Below are 25,060 nucleotides of genomic sequence, written 5' to 3'. Positions count from 1 at the left end.
AACCCCAAAGTCACCCTAAGACCACTTTCTCTTAACCTGCCATTTCATTTGCAGAAATAGCCCCAATTCATAAAATTCTGTCCTTTGTCCAATGACATCATTTTCTCATAATTCATCAACTCTTTTTTTAGTTTCACTTCCCTCCTTGTCTAGCCTAGATTCCCTAGCCCATCTTGAAAATGACTCATAAATAACTTCATTCCATCTCTCCCTTCATTATTTTTGCCAGGCAAAAACCTCAGTCCTGATGACCCCTACTAATCTATCTACTTCATGTTTGGCCCCAACCTGCTAAGTTTTGCAAGAGAAAAACCACATGACCAAGCTGACTGGTTTCACTTTAAATTCACCTTCCCCAAACTCAAATGTGCATCAATAGCACCTCAGTCATCTTACGAAGTTTCTTTAGTGGTAAGTACTCCCTCTGTCCCCTTCCAGGAAGAATAGTTCATGTTTGTCCCCTCAAACTTCTACCCTCACTTTCAAGTGACAGCCTTATCTTATATAGATAAAAGAGAATAAAAAGAAGAGGAGGGGGCTTCCCTGGTGGCGCAGTGGTTGAGCGTCCGCCTGCCGATGCAGGGGACACGGGTTCGTGCCCCGGTCCCAGAAGATCCCACATGCCGCGGAGCGGCTGGGCCCGTGAGCCATGGCCACTGAGCCTGCGCATCCGGAGCCTGTGCTCCGCAAAGGGAGAGGCCACAACAGTGAGAGGCCCGTGTACCGCAAAAAAAAAAAAAAAAAAAAAAAAAAAAAGAAGAGGAGGAAAATATCTGATATAAACTTACATTCCCATCACCAGGCCTAGCTCATTTGCCCCAGCTTCACCTTCTTCCCCACTTTTACTGAAATAAGGGTCTCACCTTGTGCTCTACAGTCCATTCCATCCAAGTTCTTGAGGACTTGACTCTTTCCACATGATCTGGCACTTACTTATCTTTCTAACCCCATCTCCCATCATTTAGCCTCTGCCTAAAAATACTCCACTAAAAACCAACCTTCTTTTCCAAATTAGGGCCTTTGTACATGCTCCCTATGCCTTCTTTCCTTCATAATTTGCAATTTTTTGGTTAACTCAGTTGTTTGTCTATTTCTCCTGTGCAGTTGACTCACCACAACCACCACGATGGCCCTAGACAAACACTGATGTGTTTCCTGTCACTATAGAGAGAGTTGCCTTTTATAGAATGTTATATAAATGAAATCATAAATATATATACTCTTTTGTGTCTAGGTTATTTCACTTAGCATAATACTTTTGAGATTCATCCACATTGTTCCATGTGTAGTTCATTCTCTTTTATTGCTAAGTAGTACTCCTTTACATGGATGTACTTTAGTTTATCCATTTACTTGTTGATGGATATTTGGTGTTTTTCCAGTTTGGGGCCATTATGAATTAAACTGCTATCAACATCAGTGTACTAGTCTTTGTGTGAACATAGGATTTCATTTTCTTCGGTAGAGACAAAGGTAGGGGTAGAACTGCTGAGTCATTTGGTAAGTATATATTAAATTCATGACAAACTGGAAAACTGTTATTCACCAGTAATGTATGAGCATCGCAACAGATCCATATCCACATCAGTACTAGGTATTGTCAGTCTTTTGAATTTTAGCCATTCTAGTGGTGTATATAGTATCTCACTATGGTTTTAATTTGCATTTCTCTAATGACTCATCATGTTGAGCAACTTACATGCTTACTGGCATTTGTTTAGCATCTATTGAGGCATGTCTGTTCAAATCATTTGTCCATTTAAAAGACTAAATTGTGTATCATATTATTGAGTTTTAAGAGTTCTTTATGTATTCTAGATACCAGTCCTTTGTCTGGTATATGTATTGTGAATATTTTCTCCCATTCTGTGGCTACCCTTTTTATTTACTTAACTGTGTACTTTAAAAGAAATAGAAAGAAATAAGAAATTTTTGCTTGCCCCAAGGTCATGAAGATTTTTTCCTTTGTTTTCTTCTACAGCCTATGATCCATTTTGAGTTAAGTGTTACATATGGAATGAAATAAAGGTAAAAGGTCACTTTTCTCCCAAATGGATATCTAATTGTTCAAGTACCATTTGATTAAAAAAAGATCCTTTCCCCACTGATTTCCTCTGGCTTCTTTGTCAAAACTCAATTCATTGTCTACATGTGTATCTATTTCTGGACTCGCTATTCTGTTGCACTGACCTACATGTACCTATTCTTTTTCCTTTAGTGTCAGTACCTTCTGTGGAGTGAGAAAAGGTAATAACTGGAGTCCAAAAAATTCCAATTCTTTCCCATCTCTCCAAGTCCTCCTTCTCTTTTTCTTCTTTAAGCACTTAGCACAAAATAGTCTTCAAAGTCAAAATTGCTAGCACAGAAGGTACTGTAATCGTCCATGTATGTCAAATATAGACTGACCTCAGGATAACGATTTTATTCATACAAAATGTAGAACAAATAAGAAAAATATGGAAGTTTTAATTCCAAATTCACTATGAACAGTCCACTAAAAACAAACAATATCCTAGTGCCCTCTAGTGGGGAAAAACTGAAGGGATATAACAAACAGAGAAATGGGCTAATAAAACACCATTCGGAGGAATACTGAATACCGACAAATGTGATTAATATTTTCATTTATTCTCCTCACTCTCTTTATAACAAAATTATTTTTTTGGTAAAAAGGAAAATCTTTTGCTATCTTAAGCTATTTTAATCCAATGTGCATGCAGTGAAATAGAAAATTGGTTAGAAAAAACAAAACAGATGTTTGAAATTTGTATTCCCACAGAGTACTTCCCTATACAAAGGAAATGGGGACCAGAGGTCAGAGAAAAAGAGAAAGGATTTTACATAATTGATTGAGCAAGGATGTAAACTAAACGGTTTCAAGACATGTAGTTTAAATACACTGTCAAGGGCTTCCCTGGTGACGCAGTGGTTGAGAGTCTATCTGCCGATGCAGGGGATGCGGGTTCGTGCCCCGGTCCCAGAAGATCCCACATGCCACGGAGCGGCTGGGCCCGTGAGCCATGGCCACTGAGCCTGCGCGTCCGGAGCGTGTGCTCCGCAACAGGAGAGGCCACAACAGTGAGAGGCCCGCGTACCGCAAAAAAAAAAAAAACAAAAAAACAAAAAAACACTGTCAAGATATATATGTTAATATACACTTGTATACAATGCAAGACATAATAATGTATAGTATTAGGCACACACACAACACATTTTCTGGAATGGAGCACAAGAAGTTTATACATTTATATATTTTAAATATATATAATAAACCCTTTTTAAAATGTAGGTCAATCGTTTTGAAACAGTGAAATGGAATTCTACATACTTACCTATGAGCCCCCCAAATAGGTGGCAAGAAATACTTTCTTGAGAATAGTTCCAACAGTTGGTTATAATTAATTAACTCTTAAGTCCCACAGGGTACATAGCTACATTAACCTCCAACATTCTCAAACACGCAAAAGTAGAGAAATAATAAATTAAAAGTACTTTTCGGACTTCCCTGGTGGCGCGGTGGTTAAGAATCTGCCTGCCAACGCAGGAGACATGGGTTCGATCCCTGGTCCAGGAAGATCTCACATGCCGCGGAGCAACTAAACCCATGCGCCACAACTACTGAGCCCGTGCTCTAGAGCCCGTGAGCCATAACTACTAAGCCCGCGTGCCACAACTACTGAAGCCCGCGCGCCTAGAGCCCGTGCTCCGCAACAAGAGAAGCCACCACAGTGAGAAGCCCGCACACCTCAACGAAGAGTAGCCCCCGCTCGCCGCGCAATTAGAGAAAGCCCGCGCGCAGCAATGAAGACCCAACGCAGCCAAAAATAAAATAAATAAAATTTAAACCTCTAAATTCTGGCAGTGATTTATTACGCAACAATACTAACTATAACAGATGTTACACAGTAGTAGACAAGCTCTCCACTTTATATTATTTGAAGTCAATATAGAATCTTGAAGATATTCTGCTTCACTTCTTTTTTTTCTACTTTTTTTCCTTGCCTTAGAATTTCAGAGATATTTTTGTTAAAATTCCAAACCACTCATTTCATAGGTGTAGAAACTTATGTCCAGAGAAGTGAAATCACAGAACAAATTACAGATCAAACTAGTAGTAGTATACAGATCAAAATCCATGCTTCTTGATTCTCAATGTAGTGTTTTTTGTCCGTAACCAAAACCTCTTTGTATCTCCTCCTTCCTTTCTTTATTCCACTCTTTCTTTGTGGCAGAAGTGCAGCCAAAATAATATCAATCAACCAGCTTTATATGCTTCCCTCCAAAGAGCCCAGACGTATTTCCAATTAATTCAAGGATTTAAAGCGCATTTCCCAGTCCTGCTTGTCTCTACTCCCGCTGAGCCTCCAGCAATGCATGGTGCCAGCCTCCTGGGCCAGTTGGTAAGTGTGTATAGATTATCACCAACAGAATGCAAATCTGCTACTAAGTGTACCTGGGTAACAGGGGAACAATGACAGGAGGGCATTATCTGAGTAATAAGACTTACAGAACTTCCAGTAAGTAAGACAGCAAGAATCCCAATCTCACCTGGACTGAAAACTGCTATCTTTTGGCAACTGTAAAATGTAAAAGTTACCTGCAAGTCTAACAACTTCCTAACAAAGATCTAACTAGCAGTTAGACAGGCTGGTGTATCACATAGGGTCAGGAAGGAACCAAGACAAGAAAATTAAAAAACAGAAAATAAACCAAATGGCACCAGAAAAACAGATGGTAATAAAGAAAGAAAAACAAAGTAGGGTGAGAGTGCATAAAGGGAGCAAAACTATGAAGTTATACAGATATCTTTCCCTAGCCCAGATTAGAACTACAGCGGGATTTGTAGTTTTTCATTTATATTCAACTGATTTCTATGTATTAATTTCTGTAGCCTGATCCCAAAGTAGGATTGCTAATAAAAGGGACTTAAAGTTACTAAAATTTCAGCTTAAAACTATATGAAACCACTCAAATGTCCATTAACAGAGTTTTGATATATCTGTTAAAAAAAAAAAAAGAGGAAGCTTTTTGGTACACATATGAAGGTTCATATTATGTGACCCTTGGTGTAAGAAAGGGGGATAAGGATAAATATATGTATTACTTATATTTGCATAAGGAAACAATAAGAAATGATGACTAGGCCATGAAAAAAAAATTTTGGCTATCAATACATGTAAGTTCATTATCAACCTTCCTGCCCAGTTAGAGACTTAGGGTCATTATAATGACACTTCTTATTTAACTTTTGCTCTCTTCTAGCTTAAGAATGAACTGGACCATCTGGATGAGAATGTTTAATTTTAGTGCTGGTTGGCACAATAGGGTCTGATGCTGATCGGTTTCCAAAGTCTCCTCAGATCAGATAAAAAATGATTTTTTCTCCATATCTGGATTAAATGAGTAACTGTAATGTGCTTTTTTTCTCTTCCCCAAATAATGTATCACCCTATGTTTACCTCCATTAACCCCTAATCAATATTTACAATTTAAATTAATATCTTACTATCTGATTCTAAGTACTTACCTAGTTTCTGTGCCAAATGTTTTAGGCTTCAGCTGTTCTTGTCCCTCCAGTTGTAATTCTAAATGCTTGTAAGTTATTGACTGACCAGCTAGCTACACGTACCTTTGCATAGTGCCTCCAGTGCACATTTAATTAGACACTCTGGAACTACTTTTTTATGCCAATCCCCAAAGTGTAACCCTATATAACCAAAAATCCTTAACTTTATGTCATGCCATAAAACTTTTCCTAGGTTTTCCAGTCCTGAAAGACAGCTTAGAGTCTATGAACTCCAATAGTGACAGTTTCCAACATGCAACCAGAGAAAAAGTTATTAGCAACATCTCTCAGCTGCTGGGAAAAAAGGGCCAACACAAATAGCTATAGGTAACATACTCTAATCCCAAAGAGACAAGAATCAAGACCAAGAATGTAAACATAATATTCTCCTCCCTCAATTTCTACCCTTTCTTCTAGTCCTTCCCTATTACCTTCACCACCCTTTCCTTCCCTTCCTCTAGGGAGCGAGGCTCAGGCAGCAGCTGGTTTACTCATAGCTAGCTTTATTTGATTTACATGGCAACAGAAACACACAAAAAGTCAGGCCCAAAAGACAGCTATTTGTTTTTGATTGGTTCAAATTCTTTTCACCCAGGTAAAAAAACCCTCAAACTAACAAAAAAGAATTGGGAGAAAAGATAGGTGAAGGAGGATTTTCTAGTGAAAAGCTAAGAGATGGGCCCGGGGAATTGCTAACTGGTAAATTTCTAGGTACTGTGCTTCTGGTTTCTGAATCCTGTTACTAGTGGCCATGGTCCCAGATCTAGAGAACAAACTGAGCTATGGTTACAATGTTATTATTTAAAGACCTTTCATCTGTTCACATCTTAGGATCTCAGAATAACACTGCCATTTCAACCTTCCAGCTTGTATAAACTAGTGCCAAGAGGAAATTACAGGCAACATCAAGAGTGGATACACCCGAACTCAGAAACATATCTCTCTTCACAAACGGAAGGAAAAGGGAATGGTTATTTTTTTTAATCCACCCCACCCCTATGCTATGAAATGAATATCTTTTTTAAAACTTCAATTATAAAAGTCACTCATGTTCACTGTGGAAAACAACAAAAGAAGAGACAAAAATCAATCATAGTCCCAATACAATTATTATCATTGCTGACATTTTAGAATGTATCCTTCTGGTAAATTTTTATAGGCAAAAAATGAGATCATGTTATAACCATTTTTCATGTAATATATTATTACATATTTCATGTCTATAAAATCATTAAATACTGTGAGAGCATGGGTTTTGAAGTCAGACAAACATAACTGGGTCCCTGCTCTCCTACTTATTGTGCGATTTTAGATAAGTTATTTAACCTCTCTCAATGCCTGAGTTTCCTAATATATAAAATGGAAACAAACTGCTTACCTCACAGGCTTATTCTAAGTATTAAATAATAATAGATAAGAGATAGATAGAATAAATCTAGTACATAGTAAGCACTCAACAACATAATATACGTTGCATACATTTTGTATTTCTACAACATTTTATTAAAGTAGCTAGTCTTCCATGGAATAAATGTATCCTAGTTTATTAAAAAACCCCTATTGTCAAAATAGAGTTGTTTCTAAATTTATAATATTATAAATATCAATAACAATGCAACAAACACTAAATCTAAATTTTTACATGTTTGTGATTTTTTTCTTTAAATTCCTAGAAGTAAAATTATAAGTCAAAGGGAATAACATGTTCTCTATTGCCAAAGTGCCCTCCAGAGAAGTTGTACCAGTTTATAATCCCATCTGCATATATAAAAATGTCATCTCACTCCTCCATACACATAGAGATTTTAAAATATTTTTAAAATATCACACATATCTTTTTATAATCTATGTTTTAGAATTAAAAATACAGGATTCTGACAGAAAATTCCATCATTTCAGAACCATTGGAGATGAAAGTTTCCCTTCCTCCAGTTCTTTCCCTATTTGGAGGTCAACTTTTATGTAGTCAAATGTATTGCTCTTGTGAATTCTGGGTTTTATGTCAGTTAGAAAATAATCACTGATGGCTTCCTTCAGTACTTTTATAATCTCACTTTTATTTATGTATGCTTAAAATGTAGAAGTTACTCATGAATGTTTATTAAAAATTCAAATAATACATAAATATAAAGAATGAAAAGTAAAATTCACCCTTCATTCTTTCCCAGCAGTGACTGTGATTATTAAAGTTCATCCTTCCAGACCTTTACCTATGAATTTACAAACAGATAAATTCACAGTTTATTTTTGTTTGATATAAATATGGTCATATATCATCATACTACAAAAAGCAGCTTGCTGATTTTTTTTTCCTTTGCGGCACGCGGGCCTCTCACTGCTGTTGCCTCTCTGGTTGCGGAGCACAGGCTCCGGACGCGCAGGCTCAGCGGCCATGGCTCACGGGCCCAGCCGCTCCGTGGCATGTGGGATCCTCCCGGACCGGGGCACGAACCCGTGTCCCCTGCATCGGCAGGCGGACTCTCAACCACTGCGCCACCAGGGAAGCCCCTGCTGACTTTTTTTTTAAGTTACCAGAGTATCCATGACTGAATATGTAGATCTACTGATACATCATTCTTTTTTAAAATAATTTACTTATTTGTTTTTAGTTTTAGCTGCGTTGGGTCTTCGTTGCTGTGCACGGGCTTTCTCTAGTTGCATCGAGCGGGGGCTACCGTTGCAGTGTGCGGGCTTCTCACTGCGGTGGCTTCTCTTGTTGCAGAACACAGGCTCTAGGCGCACGGGCTCAGTAGTCATGGCTTGCGGGCTCTAGAGCGCAGGCTCACTAGCTGTGGCGCACGGCCTTAGTTGCTCCATGGCACGTGGGATCCTCCCGGGCCAGGGCTCGAACCCATGTCCCCTGCATTGGCAGGCGGATTCTTAACCACTGCGCCACCAGGGAAGCCCCGGTACATCATTCTTTTTAAACACTGGGTAATATTCCATTGAATGAGTGTACTATCATCAATGATGGTATCATTGATGATACAATGATTAAGTATCACTTAATCATTCCTCTGTTACTCTGTTGTTTCCAACTTTTCACTATTACAAACAATGCTGCAGTAAAAAAATTCTTGTACCAGTGCCCTTGTGGATTATGTGGGTACTTCTCTAAGATAAATACTAAAAAATGGAATTGGTGCGTCAGAGTATTTCTAATTTTAATAGCTACTACCAAAGTGTCTTCCAAAGAGGGTGCAGAAAATTTTCTTCTATCATCTGTGTATGAATGTACCCATTTCTAAATACCCTTGCCAAGACTGAATATTACTAATCTTTTAAAATTTTCCAATATCATGATCTGAGAGACAGAAATGGTCTCTCAGTTTAATTTGTATTTCTCTAATTACTAGTGAAGACAGGCATCTTTTCATATTTTTAATAGCCATTTGTAATTCCTCATCTGTGTAATTCTAGTTTATATCTTTTGCCCATCTTTCTATTGGATGGTGTGTCTATTTCTTATTGATGTGTAGAAATATTGTATATAACATGGATATTCATTTTTATCATATATATTACAAACATCCCCTCCCAGTCTATAGCTTAATTTTCAGCATTGTTTATAGCATCCATTTTTGTAGAAACGTTTTTTACCTGAATATTGAGTCTTATTTAAGAACTGCTTTCCTATCCCCGAAAGACTGAACATCCAAGGGAAAAAATGTTTATAACTCATTGATCCTACATACTATGTCTGTATTTACTCAGAACTATCCTCATTGAATTTCCCTGTTTGCTTTGCCCCTTCCCCAATTTACTAACATTATAACAAATTCTGTTCCTTTTTGTCTAAAATGATACAGAACAACAATAAAAGTGGGTAAAGATGTGTAAGATACCTTACACATCTTAATTAGATCTTCACAAAAAAAACCATACAAGTGGGGGTCATCCCACCCATTTTACAAATGAAGAAACTGATGACAAATAGATTAAGGGATCTCCAAAGGCTACTCAGTCTAACAAAGGCTAAATTTAAGATTTTAACCGAGATCTATAGATTCTAAAGCCCCATTCTCTTTTCAACAAATCAAAATTGCCTTCATTCCTGCCATACTTCAATACATGTCCACATACATGATTATCATAATCTCTATGCTATTATCTGAGAAATCAATAGAAAAACATTAATAGTAGATCCAGGACTAATTCCTGCAAGGTATTCTCACTGGATTGACAATGAGCCTTTGGTCACCACTGAAACCCAATCCTCTGGCCTAGGTTTTCCAAAGGGTATTCCAGGCAGATATCTTATTTTTTAAAAAGTCCATATTCAAATCAGTTTGAGAGACACTATAAGAAGCACAACAAAAGACCATCTCCATGTATTTAAAAAAAAAGATAAGTTAAAGGAGAAAAATGAACTAAGCAAAATATGAGGATAAACGTTCAAGATGAACTATTAACTAGGGATGTCACAAAATAGAAGAAAAATAGGTATACAGCAGTACAAGAAACGTTAAAGGAAGTCCTTCAGGCACAAAGAAAATGAAAAGATGGATCTACACAAAAAAATGAAGAACACCAAAAATGGTAACTATGTGGATAAATGCAAGATTTTTTTCTTGTTATTTAGATCTCTAAACGTTTATAGTCTGCACACCCTTGCCAATACTTTTTCTCTCCTGTTTTCTTGATGACAGCCATTCTAACAGATATGAGGTGATATCTCATTGTGGTTTTGATTTGCCGTTCCCTGATATTAGTGATGTTGAATATCTTTTCATACCTGTTGGCCATTTGGATGTTTTCCTTGGAAAAATGTCTATTTAGTTCCTCTGCTCATTTTTAAATGAATTATTTGGTTTTCCTTGTTGTTACTGAGCTGTATGAGTTCTTTATATATATCGACTATTAACCCCTTATCCAATATATGGTTTGTAAATATTTTCTCCCATTCTGTAAGTTACTTTTTCATCTTGTTGATTGTTTCTTTTGCTGTTAGAAGCTTTTAAGTTTGATGCAGTCCCACTCCAGTTTTGCTTTCACTGTTTGTGCTTTGATGTCATATTCAAAAAATCATTGCCAAGATCAATGTTGAGGAGTTCCTTCCCTATGTTTTCTTCTAGGAGTTTTATGATATCAGGTCTTATGTTTAAGTGTTGGTCCATTTTGAGTTAATTTCTGTGAGTGGTGTAAGATAAGAGTATAATTTCTTTTTTCTTCATGTCTTTATACAGTTTTCCCAGTACCATCTGTTGAAGAGACTATCCTTTCCCCATTGGTGTTCTTGGCTCCCTTATTGAGTATTTTTTCACTGTATATGAGGGGGTTTATTCTGGGCTCTCTATTATGCCTCATTGGTCTATGTGTCTTTTTTTTTTTTTTTTTTTTTTTTTAGCGGTACGCGGGCCTCTCACTGTTGTGGCCTCTCCCGTTGCGGAGCACAGGCTCCGGACGCACAGGCTCAGCGGCCATGGCTCACCAGACTAGCCACTCCGCAGCATGTGGGATCCTCCCAGACCGGGGCACAAACCCATGTCCCTTGCACCGGCAGGCGGACTCTCAACCACTGCGCCACCAGGGAAGCCCTATGTGTCTATTTTTATAGCAGTATCATTCAGTTTTAATTACTATAGCTTTGTACTATAGTTTGGAATCAGGAAGAGTAATGCCTCTGGCTCTGTTATTCTTTCTCATGACTGCTTTGGCTATTCAGGGTCTTTTGTGGTTCTATACAAATTTTAGGATATTTTCATTTCTGTGAAAAAAGCCATTGGAATTTTGATAGAGATTGTGTTAAATCTATAGATGGCTTAGAGTAGTATGGACATTTTAACAATATTAATTCTTTCTGACCCATGAACATTGGATGTCTTTCCATTTGTTTGTGTCTTCCTCAATTTCTTTCAACAAAGTCTTGTACACTATTGGTAGGAATATAAATTGGTTTAGCCACTATGGAAAACAAGATGGAGGTTCCTCAAAAAATTAAAAATAGAGCTATATATGATACAGTAATTCCACTTCTGAGTATATACCAAAGGAAATGAAAACAGGATATCAGAGAGATATATGCAATCCCACATTTACTGCAGCATTATTCACAACAGCCAAGATACGGAAACAACTTAAGTGCCCATAAACAGATGAATGGATAATGAAGATGTGATATATATGTATATACAATAGAATATTTTTCAGCCATGAAGAAGGAAATCCTGCCATTTGTGACAACATGAATGGACCTTAAGGACATTATGCTAAGTGAGATAAGTGAGACAGAGAAAGACAAATACTGTGCAATATAACTTATATGTGGAATCTAAAAAAGCCAAACTCATTAAATCAGAGAGTAAATGGTGGTTACTAGAGGCTGGGAGGTGGGGGAATATGAGAGAGGCTGTTTAAGGGTCTAAGCTTGCAACTAGTAGATAAATAAGACCTGGAGACCTCACGTACAGCACAGTGACTATAAACAATAATATTGTATTATAAACATCACACTTGCTAAGAGCCTAGATATTAATTATTTCTACCACAAAAAATAAAAGATAATTATGTGACATGATAGAGGAGATAATATGAGAATGGTAATCATATTGCAATATATAAATGTATCAAATCAACATGTATATCTTAAACCTATATAATGTCATATGTCAAATACATTTCAATTAAAAAAATGAATGTAAGATGCTTCTACAAAAATAGTTTACAACAAATAAATAAAATTAAATTAAAAGGTACTGTTGAGTTATATGCAAAAATAAAGTGGATGACAGCAATAATACAAAGGATGGGTGGGGAGATATAGAAGTATATTATTATAAGATTAATACTATATATGAAGTACCATAATATCACACAAATGTAGTCTCTGGTAAGTTAAAGATATGCCTAAAACAACCACTGAAGAAAAGAAAAGAAAGAATTATAGCTAATAAGCCAATTGGGGGATAAAACTAAATGATTAAAATATATTTAATTAGTACAAAAGAAATAGGAGAAGGGGAGCAAAGGGTAGATAGGAAAAACAGAAAACATATAGCAACATGGTAGATTTACACTCAACCATATTAACAATCACATCAGGGACTTCCCTGGTGGTGCAGTGGTTAAGAATCTGCCTGCTAATGCAGGGGACACGGGTTTGATCCCTAGTCCAGGAAGACTCCACATGCCGAGGAGCAACTGAGCCCACGTGCCACAACTACTGAGCCTGTGCTCTAGAGCCCACGAGCCACAACTACTGAGCCCACATGCCACAACTACTGAAGTCCATGCACCTAGAGCCTGTGCTCCACAACAAGAGAAGCCACTGCCATAAGAAGCCTGTGCACCACAACAAAGAGTAGCCCCCACTTGCTGCAACTAGAGAAAGCCCGTGTGCAGCAACGAAGACCCAGTGCAGCCAAAAAAATAAATAAAAATAAAAATTTAAAAAAACCCAATCACATCAAATGTCAATGGTCTAAACACCCGAATTAAAAGGCAGAGATTGTCAGATTGGATAAAAGCAAGACCCACCTATGTGCTGTCTACAAGAAATACACTTAAATAAACATAAAGATACAAACACAGTAAAAGAAAAAGAGTGGAAAATATATATGCTAATACTAACTAAAAGAAAGCTGAAATGACTACCTTTATACACATTCTCAGGTGATTTCAAATCTGATTGTCTGATGATGAGACACTCAATATTCACCAGCTTCCATCTTATTAATCATACCTAATTCATTTCTGAGGATTAAAGGCCTAAGTCATTAAAAATTATATGCCCCATTTAAGCATATTTTCTGCACACTTTACTCAGGCAAAAATGTTGAATGCATTTTCCCCTACATAAATTATGTCTTTTGTTTATGATTTACCAACATTTAAAGCTAGTAAATAAATGGATGCCTCTCAGTCTCGCACGCTAGTGGTGCATAATTCCTGAAAACAGCAAACTTAAGCAATAAAGACATCCATGCACTGTGTCCCCCACCCTTCTTCAGGCAATTATTCTTGGGGGAAAAAATCCCAGAGTTGCAAATTCCTTTTATAAGCCTATATATTTTAAACTGTTTTCATTAAATACAGAAACTAGAACACCCCTCCCTCAGTAAATTTAACCAAATGATTGTTTCAAAATACTCTGTTTTGTGACTTTTTAAAAAAAGTGTGCATATTTTAAAAATTGAAATATGGTTTCTTTTTTTAAAAGGTTGAAATGGCTGGGAATTCCCTGGTGGTTGAGTGGTTAGGGCTCCGCACTTCCACTGCAGGGGGCACGGGTTTGATCCTTGGTCAGGGAACCAAGATCCCACGAGGTGCGTGGCTTGGCAAAACAAACAATCAAAAACTAAAAAAAAAAAAAAGGTTGAAATGGCTATGTTAATATCAAGTAAAGTATATTTCAGAGCAAAGAATATTACCAGGAACAAAGGATATCATTTCTTAATCAGAAAGGGGTCAGTTCATCAAGAGGACATAATCCTAAGTGGTTCTATATCTGATAACTAAGCTTCAAAATAAATGAGACAAATGCTGATAGAACTGCCAAGAGAAATAGATAAATCCACAATTCTAGCCAGAGATTTCAATACCCCTCTCTTAATTGATAGAACAGCCAACTAGAAAGGATTATAGAAGACTTAAACAAAACTGTCAACCAACTTGACCTAACTGACATTTATCAAACACTCAACCCAAGAAGAGCAGAAAATACATTATTTTCAAGTGCACATAGAACATTTAACAAGATAAAACATTCTGGGCCAAAAGACAAGTCTAAATAAATTTAAAAGAATTCAAGTCAACAATGTACATTCTCTGACCACAATGAAACTGAACTAGAAAACAGTAACAGAAAGATATCTGGAAAATCCCCCAAATATTTGGAAATTAAAAGAAAAAAAAAAGGAAATTAGAACATATTTTAAGCTGACTAAAAACATAGCATATCAAAATTTGTAGGATACAGCTAAATAGCACTTAGAAATATATAACACTAAACACTTCTACTACAAAAAAAGAAAGGTCTTAAGTGAAAAACCTCAGCTTCCACCTTAAGAAACTGGAAAAAGAAGAGCTAATAAAACCCAAAGTAAACAGAAGAAAGGAATAATAAAGATCAGAATAGAAATCAATACAATACAAACTAGAAACTATGTAATAGAGAAAATCTTTGAAACCAAAAGCTAGTACTTTGAGATGAATGAAGCAGATAAACCTTTAGTCAGATTGATGAGGGAAAAAAAAGAGAGAAGATCCAAATTAACAATATTGGGAATGAGAGAGGTGACATCATTATAATTCTATAGATATAAAAAGGAATACAAGAAAATATTATGAGTAACTTTTTCTAACAGAGTCAACAAATTTCTTGAAAGACACAAAGCTCACTCAAGAAGAAATGAATAAATCTGAATAGCCCTGTATCTATTAGAAAAAATGAATTTGTGGTTAAAAACCTTCCCCCTCAAACACAAAAAACAGGCTCAGATAGCTTAACTGGTAAATTCCACCAAATATTTAAAGAAGAAATGATACAATTTCTACACAAACTCTACAAAGACATAGTAAGAGAAGATACCTAGAGACTAATTTTTCTCACTAACACAGATCCAAATGTTCTTAACAAATTTTTAGAAAATCGATTCCAACAATATATGAATAGAATAATACATCACAACAAAGTGGAGTTTATCCCATAATGGAAGGTTGGTTTGCAATATGAAAATCAATTGATGTAATTTACCACATTAATAAACTAAAAAAGAAAAACTATATGATCATCTCAATAGGTGCAGAAAAGCATTACATACAAGTCTTTATATGTACATATGCTTCCATTTTTCTTGGGTGGGTTTCTAAGAGTATAATAACCTGGAATGTCATTCTGCCCCATATAGAATTACCCTAGCAGGCAACTTTTGCTTGGGGACTCCACATCTGCTGAGATTTCCTCAATTGTGCTGTGATCTGAAGTTCTTCCCACCCAATCCTTCCTTCACAGCTGTTCGACCTGTATCACGTTCTGAGGGCTCTCCCTGCCTCTCCTGGCTCCCTTCCCTCTATACAGGTGCTCCCTTCCCTCTATACAGGTGCTTCCTCCAATAAATCTTGCACCTCTAAGGCTGTCTTGACATCTGCATCTTGGAAGATCCACACTGACATAGGGAATATAAGATAATTTAATTGAGGAAAGAATCAGCTACCTGTTTAAATTGGTCCTGACTCCACATTGTTCACACCCAACATTATGTTTAAAGCTGCAACATGGATGGTTTCTTTTGATAAGCAGTTAGAAGCCATGGGGCCCAGACACGAGGGAAGAGAAACAAGTTTTTTTAATCTCAGCATACTGTGGGCTCTTTTAGCTATTTCACTTGAACACTCAAATACATTTGCCTCAGGAAACAAAGATGTCTCTAAGTGAATCACCATACTTGTCCTGTCTTGAACTGAGAAATAACTCAGAGATCTGGTCAGCACTGAAGGTAACTGCACCACCCTCTCGCATTTAAAATGTCCTGAACAACAAATATGTTATCAGCCCAAGGCTTCTTTGTCCCCATCCCTAAGGAAAATCTCAAGTCTCACCCCAAGAATAGATGTTATGCCACCTTCTAACAGGCAACACTCATTTAGATAGGATTTCATCCGCATTTTTTCTAAAGTTTACCTTTGGCTTACTTCTACCATCATTCTGTTCCAAAGGGATAGTCTTATGAAATTTGCCAAAGTTTCTAAATTATTGGAACAAACTGAGAATACATAAAGCCTATAATAATCAGTGGTTTTACTTTAGAACCTCAAGAATCATGTGGCCTTACTGTGTATACTGCTCGACGTACAGGGCATGTCTAATAAATGCTAAACCAACCCTCTATAACCTGCCTTCTAGGACAAAAACTCTCTTTAATCATGAGACCAATATATTCCATGGCAGTGTTTCAAGGGAAAGAGCTTCTTAAGTCTTACATTTTGGCCTTACCGCTTCATACTATAAAAAGTTCTGAGGGATGAAGGTGACACCATTACCCCAAAACCACATCAGGACATTACTTTTAGAAAGGTATAAATTCGCCTGCCCTTAGTTTCACCTTCTTACTAAGTTTCCTAGTCTAGGCTAAATAATTCCTCTCTTGCTCTAATGTTAATAAGCTTCAGAAATTTGGGAGTGTCTCTCTCCTGGATCTCGTAGTTGCCAGATTTCAGTCAGCCCTGCATGCATAAAGTCTTTAAATGATTCATTTATTTATCCCTTCCAGCACTACAGTTGCTCTCAGAACTCACCACCTTCTGTTTCTATTATGCTGACACTGTGCTAAATGTAATACTCCCAGTGGGCTCTTGCCAACTCCCTACGCTGTGGCACAATTCTTCTTTGTTCACTGCCTAGAATAGCACTAGCTTTCCTTTGACTGCCAGATCACATTTCAAGCCCAAACCAAGTTTGTTATCTGCCATTACTGTCAAGTCTCTCTTGCCCTCTGGGGTTTCTTTCTTTTTTTTTCCCTGTCAGATCACTTGTATCTCCTCTTCAGCCTCTGAAACAAGAGCAGAATTGTGCCCTAATGCTAATTTCCCAGACAAATGAATATTGTTCATATTTTGGCCTATTAGTACTAAAAATTGCTTATCAATAATGTTCATAACTGACATTTTCCCCCCTGTTGGATTCCTACTTAAGATCTTTCTTTGTTAAATCTTCACTCAAACCTATATCCTCCTTCTAGTAACTATTTTAGTTAAAACAAAATAGGTTGTATACTCTCCATAGTTCATTTAATTCAATAAACTTTTACTAAGCACCTACTAGATGCAGGTGTTGTGGATAAAGATGAATGTACCACTTTTGCCCTCAAACAGTTCACAATCTTGTTTTAAAGAAAGACACGTACATATATATTTATAATACAGTGTAATAACACAATAATGGAAGATTTTACAGAAACTACAAAGATCAGGAAAGGTGATAACTTTAAGAAAGAATAGGAATCTATCAGCCCTGGAGGAAGGAGAGGACATTCCAGTCATACAGAAATTCCAAAACAAAGGCAAAGAATGTTGAATAGTGTGGAATGCTTGGGAAACAAGTAGCATGGTGTTATACTGGAGCATAAAGGGCAGGCATGGGGAAAATGGCAGGAGATAAAGGTAGGGAATTAGAAAAGAACCAAGGCAGTAGACCCTGAAGTGCCTTGAAGCTCAAGCTAAGGAGTTTGGACTTAATCATGTAAGCAATGAGCAGAGGTTAAAGAAATATAAAAAAGGAAGATACGTGACCAATGTTCTAGAAGAATCACTGAACACAAGTGCAGAGAAGAGAATGGAAGGAGGGGGTACAGAGGCAAGAAAATCTGTCAGGTGTCAGCTGCAATAGTCCAGGTGAGATGTAAGCGCTTTAAATTTGAAAATTTCCAGAAGGAAAAAAATCAAGATGGTTATCAGCTTAACGTTTACTGAGCATCAACTATGTGGAAGGTGCTATATTATAAGATTCCTGTATTTTATCTCATTTAATGGTTACCATAACCCTGTCAGGTAGATACTAGTGTCTTTTTTTTTTTAATTTATTTATTTTTGGCTGCGTTGGGTCTTCATTGCTGCGCGCGGGCTTTCTCTAGTTGCGGCAAGCGGGGGCTACTCTTCGTTGCGGTGCGAGGGCTTCTCATTGTGGTGGCTTCTCTTGTTGCGGAGCACGGGCTCTAGGCACGCAGGCTTCAGTAGTTGCGGCACACAGGCTTAGTAGTCGTGGCGCACGGGCTTAGCTGCTCCCCGGCATGTGGGATCTTCCCAGACAGGGGCTCGAACCTAAGTCCCCTGCATTGGCAGGCAGATTCTTAACCAGTGCGCCACCAGGGAAGTCCCGATTCTAGCATCTTAATCTAACACATGAAGGACCTGAGACTCAGAGAAAACAAAGTTCAAAAATGCAACAAATAAACCTACCACCAAAGAGTCAAATTTAGTAAAATGTCTGCTCCCTTTGGCTGGTAAACCTTTCAGTACATATAACTACTACACTTTTGGAATCTAAAATTTAAATACCACATTTCATCAAATCTAAGATGCTATCAATTGGAAGATTCACCATTATTTCACATACCAATAAGAAAAAAGTATTACCAATTAAACTGACATCTCAACTTCAAAGATATTAAGGTGAAAAAAAATACTCCTAAAATCAATAACTATGGTATCTTAATTCTGATGGCAACTGCTAGTCCTTTTATCAGCCTCTCACTCTGTGTTTTCCGTTGTATCTCTTTGACCTCAGCTACACCTCTGGAAACTTGACCCTTTTATACTATCCCAATCTGTTAGCTCTTGCCTTTTAGCAAAAACTGAGATTAGAATTTAGAGACACGAATTTAGAGAGGCAGCAATTCTATAACGTCATAGCACAGACAGGAACAGAGAAGGCAAACTACAGGAGTAATTCAGGAATTTGGGGACTGATAGAGGATAAGAGTCAAGGGGGCTGAAGGTATTTACAGGTGACTAACTGAAATGACAAACCATTTGTAACTATCAGTATTTATAATTCAGTCCTTTAAAATACTTATATCCCTTAATATAGCAGACTGAGAACCACTGCATGACCATAGAACATCACTGAAATTGTCTGTAATGATCCACACTAGCCTGCCCATATCATGTGGCCCATGTGCCTCAGCACCAATACCACATGCCCCTTATCACAGTAAATTATTATTCATTAAAATAATGGTTTATTTTTTTGAAATCACTTTAGAATAATTTCATTATCTGAATGTTTCTGGCTTTTAAACTCACATGAAGAATCTTCTCCTAGGGACTTCCCTGGCGGTCCAGCGGTTAAGACCCTGCGCTTCCACTGCAGCGGGCACAGGTTCCATCCCTAGTTGGGGAACTAAGATCCCGCATGCCACTCAGCCAAAAAAAAAAAAAGAAATCTTCTCCTATGTATTCAATTATGTGCTAAAACATCTTTTAGAAAAGTCATTCTGGTGTTTCGGATTTAAATTATCTAAACTATAGAAAATACAATAAAGCCAGAACAGATCAGTTCCCAAACGTGTGGATAAAGAGTCATCTTCTATATATACCAAGTTGTGTACTTCTACACTATATGGTTGGTGATAATGGTGAACAGGTACAACACCCTCTTGACAAGTCATAAGAGCATGAAAATCTTCCTAAAAGTTGGGAAATTCTCATCTAGACTATCACCTCCATGGGATATGAAAACTTAGTGGATTTTTAAAATGTGTTTGAATATAAAGCAGCAGTCAGCAAACTATGGCCCACAGAAAAAATTTGGCACACTGCCTATCTTTGTATAGGTCTTTTTTTTTTTTTTTTTTTTTGCGGTACGCGGGCCTCCTACTGTTGTGGCCTCTCCCGTTGCAGAGTACAGGCTCCGGACGCGCAGGCTCAGCGGTCATGACTCACAGGCCCAGCCGCTCCACGGCATGTGGGATCTTCCCGGACTGGGGCATGAACCCATGTCCCCTGCATCGGCAGGAGGACTCTCAACCACTGCGCCACCAGGGAAGCCCTAAATTTTTAAGTTTTAATTAATTAATTAATTAATTTTTGGCTGTGTTGGGTCTTCGTTGCTGCGCATGGGCTTTCTCTAGTTGCGGCAAGCAGGGGCTACTCTTTGTTGCGGTGCACGGGCTTCTAATTGCGGTTGTCTTTCCTGCTGTGGAGCACGGGCTCCAGGCACGCGGGCTTCAGCAGTTGTGGCATGCAGGTTTCAGTAGTTCTGGCTCGTGGGCTCTAGAGCGCAGGCTCAGCAGTTGTGGCGCACGGGCTCAGCTGCTCCGCGGCATGTGGGATCCTCCTGGACGAGGGATCGAACCTCTCTCCCCTGCATTGGCAGGCAGATTCCAATCCACTGCACTACCTTTGTATAGGTCTTTAAGAATGGTTTCTACATTTTAAAATAATTTTTTAAAATCTTAAAACAAATAATATATCATGGCACATGGAAATTACATGAAATTTAAACTTCAGATTTCAGAAATAAAGTTTTATTGGAACATAGCCACATTCATTTGTTTACACGTTGTATATGGCTACTTTTGTGCTACAACAGCAGAGCTGAGTAGTTGCAACAAGAATGTGTGGCCTGAGAAGCCTAAAATCCTTACTGTCTGACACCTTACAAAGTTTGCTGACCCATAATCCCCCCGAAAGTCTTATTTTATTGTACATTTTGGTGATGACAGTGAGTTATTTCCAAATGGGCATAAGAGCTTGAACCAACAGCAATTTGGAAAATGATGACCTTAGTCGATTAGAGTTAACAAAGCTTAAATAGTTTAATAAGTAAATTAGTCCTAATTAAATGGGTAGAATGGCAGGTATCAAACATACTATTGCATATGTGCCACTTAAAAGAATTCATCTCTTTGGTTTAGTTCTTATAAGCCCTTACCCTGCTTTTCTTCAATTATCCCCCAAGCAACCTTTTGTAATAACTCTCCGAATCTCCCCTAGGAGTTTTAGGGAAAGCCACATAAAGGTATAGTATTTTTTCACTGCAACCCTACCTAGGCACCTTCCATAGCTGTTATATTTCCATATTTCAGGAAAACAAAACAAAACAAAAAAGCGTATCCTCATGAAATGTCAGCTGAATTATGGCCAGTAGATGGAGACAGTTTCTCACCAAACTAGAGAAGCAAATTTTTTTTTTTTTTTTTGCGGTACGTGGGCCTCTCACTGTTGTGGCCTCTCCAGCTGCGGAGCACAGGCTCCGGACGCGCAGGCTCAGCGGCCATGGCTCACGGGCCCAGCCGCTCCGCGGCATGTGGGATCTTCCCCGACCGGGGCACGAACCCGTGTCCCCTGCATCGGCAGAAGGACTCTCAACCACTGTGCCACTAGGGAAGCCCGAGAAGCAAATTTTGATTTCAAGTTGTAGTGGAAATTTAAACTATCTTTAGATCCTTACCTTGAAATATTTAGTTAACTAGATGGGACAAAGTGATTTTTTTCCTAGTTCAGCACTAAAACCAGACTAACTCATATTTCTTAAATCAGATTTCATTAAGGGATCAGAAATAGAAAGGCTGGTTGTTGAACACTCCATTCCCTATAGAATATGAACCTACTTTATCAACCAGAATCCAAAATCTTCTTCTCTCGCTAATAAAAAAGGAATATTTCCCAATCATTTACTCTCAGCGAGGTTAGCATCTTTCCTCTCAAATCAAACCTCAGGCCCTCTTTTGCACTACTCTCAAGCTGCTTCTTTACATAAATTGGGAATAACTTGCTATTCAGCAGGTAGTAATTTGATAAACAGCTCCAAATCAGCTTATCAAATACTATTTACCTTCACTAACAAAAAATACCCTTCTCAAAGATTTTTCTCATTTTATAGACAAGAAAAAAAATTTTATATACTGCAAATTGTGCATAAACACCTGTGTAAAACCACAGGAACAGAATTGTGGTTCTAATTATTGGGCTACTAGTCCAGAGTTACAAGGCAATTTTTCTAGCAGTAGACAGGAGTAAGGAAGCTGGTTCTATTAGGCATTAAGCAAAAGCATTGTAATCCCAGGCACTCAGTACCTAGTATCAGCTCTAAACCACCTAGTGTCATAAGGTTCTGAAATTTTCATTTTACCTTTCAGGTTATGTGGAATATAGGTATAAGCACCTTAACCTTTCCATTTTAATAAACCCCAGGCATTTACTCTCTATCAATTTCATGGATCACCCTAGGAAGCCAAAATATTTAAATCTAATAAAAGTCAACATGGCACCAGACAATTTTACCTTTCTTCCCTGGATGTTTCTGATCTTTTGATCAAGTACCTAACTGGAAGGAAGGTCTGTGGTTGATGGTATATTAAGGGTCCAATGGTTCTTCACTGGCTCCTTTATGTAGCCTCTCCTCTACTCCTCCTATTAGTTCCTTGATTACTTTCAACAAACATCTGTTTTGAGAAATCTTAAGATTCCCCCAAAATAAGAATCTTGTACTAACCACATTTCCAAGTCTCCAATCAGTTTCTTTAAGTAACTGGAGGTAAAGGTGGGAGCAACAGAGCCAAGAGGCTGGCATAAGGTACTAAGATTCCAGGGTCTAAAATTACCTATATATTTATCCAATATATATAGCAAATAAAGACAACAGTTCAAATGCAAAGAACCTTTAGAAAAACTGACTCATCTATTTTCATCCTGACTTTGGCCAAATTACCTAAATCAATGCCTTTAACTTCATGTATGTTCATATAAACCCCCAGCAATACCAGCAACTGCTGGGAGAATAAAGGATTGAGCAACCTTCCAGGGATGCCTGTCGTTTCTCTGGCCATTCACTGCCTTCACCTTAAGACAATAAATAAGCATAATTCTATAATTGTTTTTACTAAACATTCATACATTTACTTACTGTGTGCCTACTATTTGTTGATTGTTGTGTTTTAATTTTCTTCTCTATATAATGGAAAAGTCCATGAATCAACTCACTAACAAAGGTCTGGAGAAACACCAAATAATGCCTAGATGGGGACTCAGTTCTACAGTCCACACAATTGGTCCCTCTACTGCCCATTTTTCTGCTTTCAGAATCTAGGCTTCTTTTCAATATGCTATTGAGGACCATTCCCTGAGCTTAAACTAGTTGCAGTTTACTGTTCTCAACCTAGGGACATAGACCAACTCATATGTAACATTTTTAAAGCTGTTGCTCTGTGGTGGACATCCCTCATAAAACCTTTATCACAATAAATTTAGTTAAATCCTTTAAAACCAGATTGTTCTAGCTTCACAGAAAAAGTGTGGCTGCTCAGCTTCAATCCCCTAGAGAGAAGGGAGAGGCTCTACGCTATTATGAAACCAGCTTGCCTAATAAAATTCCCTTTCAGAGAAAGAGGTCAAGGAGAATAACTGCTGTGCTATTTTTCAATTCTTCCTTCCAAGAAATTACTGTGATTGACAGATGCTATTTCTTTGAGTTCCAGTGGCCTACTGCCAAGATCAACTAATTGTTCCTTAGTTAAAAGAATGACACCAATCCACCAAGCTACACAACTCTCTATAATCATAATACATAATACTTTACATTTGTAAAAGTTTTATAATTTTCAAAGCTTACACATACACACTCTCTCTCTCTCTCTCTCTCTCTCTCATTCTCTCTCTCTCAACACCCCACTGGGGATGTAGAACAGATATTATCCTCATTTTAAACACTGGGAAAATGTAACAAAGGCAGTATATCACTTGTCCAGTGTTAGGTGCTGAATCTAAATGTTGGATCTAATATGTTGTTTTCCTATAGTCCTGCAATTCCTCACATTACATATCTCTGCAATCTCTTTAGTATGTCTACTAATCTTATTATCTGCCCCAACTTATTGAAGCATTTACTAACAGAAGACAGCATGTTCAGTCATGTTAGTGTAGTACAGATTCGTGTGGTGTAGTAGAAAAAGTGGTCTTTGGAGACTGAGATGGGTTCAAAGTATTGCCACTTAAGATATATGACTTAGGGTAAATTGGTAACTAGCCTTAATTTCTTTATCTGTAAAATCGGCATACCATCTACCTCACAAAACTCTAAGTGAAATTAAATGAGTTAACACATGTTAAGCACCTGATACATAAAAGGAAATCAAATGTTAATTCCCTTCCCTGGAACAGTCCTAAACAGATCACCAGCCCATGAGAGAGTCTAACTTATCTGATTTCAGCAACCTCTAAAAATTAAGTGATGAGGATTAGGGAGACTGGAACATTAACACTTTCTTGGCACTTCCCTCAGACATGGGGTTTTTTGGCTGTCAGTCTAATGAGCAGCTTTTAGAGATGCAGTCAAACCAATTAAGAAAAAATAGAAAAAGGCAAATGTGTCCAAATAAATAACATTTATCATGGGTACACAAAGTAATTGTTCTACCAAGTAAACATATATTTGGATGGCAGCTAGAAAACACCATTCAGCCTCCCAATAAAGAGCTGAATTAATGTTACGTTTCCTACAAAATAACTGGTTGATCCATACACAAAGAAATAATATGAACATTAATCTAAATAATCCTTCTCCACTACGACCAAATAAGCCAAATGGGATGAAGCACTTTTCACAACCAATAAATGAATAATCACATTGACTATGAAATAAGTCCCTAAAAGTGAATTAACAGTCTCTCAAATGAATTTCTTAGTTTAGAACAAATCACATCTGAGTCTTATTCTCAATACAACACATAAATTCATACTAAGCCATCTCTTTCCCTGAATTTACTATATTTTAATAAATAGTTGAAAAATAACTCCAATAAATATTTCAAAGACTTCAACATGTTAAGCCCCTCACATATAAGAACCCATATTTGTTGTTGCTGTTTTTATTGTTTTTGTTTGAAAAAAGTTGGATGTGTGTTGGGTTCCCTCAGATAAATTTTATTCTGTGGTCATAATCACTTCGTGGTTTCTACTAGAACATATTCAAGGCCATACTCAGACACTGATATTAGTTGAAGGGGCATAAATATATTTGCAAATAACTTTTATGTGCTGCAAAAATATTTCTTCTCT

General features: G+C 37.5%; 1 protein-coding gene across 6 annotated transcripts in view; it reads right to left on the bottom strand.

Moving 5' to 3' along the window:
* AHCYL2 (adenosylhomocysteinase like 2) overlaps positions 1-25,060 on the bottom strand; it is a 178,721-nt gene that overhangs the window by 92,177 nt on the left and 61,484 nt on the right. For 2 of the 6 annotated variants that reach the window (XM_082632675.1, XM_082632676.1), the window contains exon 1: positions 864-1,060. The exons of 2 other annotated variants lie outside the window; for them this stretch is intronic. Coding sequence is in view for 2 of the 4 variants with exons in the window: in XM_082632677.1 (XP_082488803.1) it covers positions 864-887 (24 nt within the window). In the remaining 2 variants the exon portion in view is untranslated. Of the gene's footprint in view, positions 1-863; positions 1,061-25,060 lie in introns of those variants that run through there. 2 more of the 6 variants (XM_082632677.1, XM_082632678.1) reach the window with 1 other exon arrangement.

Source organism: Mesoplodon mirus, assembly GCF_964341445.2.
Source record: "Mesoplodon mirus genome assembly, chromosome: 9".
Classification (NCBI taxonomy): Eukaryota; Metazoa; Chordata; class Mammalia; order Artiodactyla; family Ziphiidae; genus Mesoplodon; species Mesoplodon mirus.
Note: the sequence above shows the minus strand (reverse complement) of the source record. Positions and strands in the feature narration are given on the sequence as shown.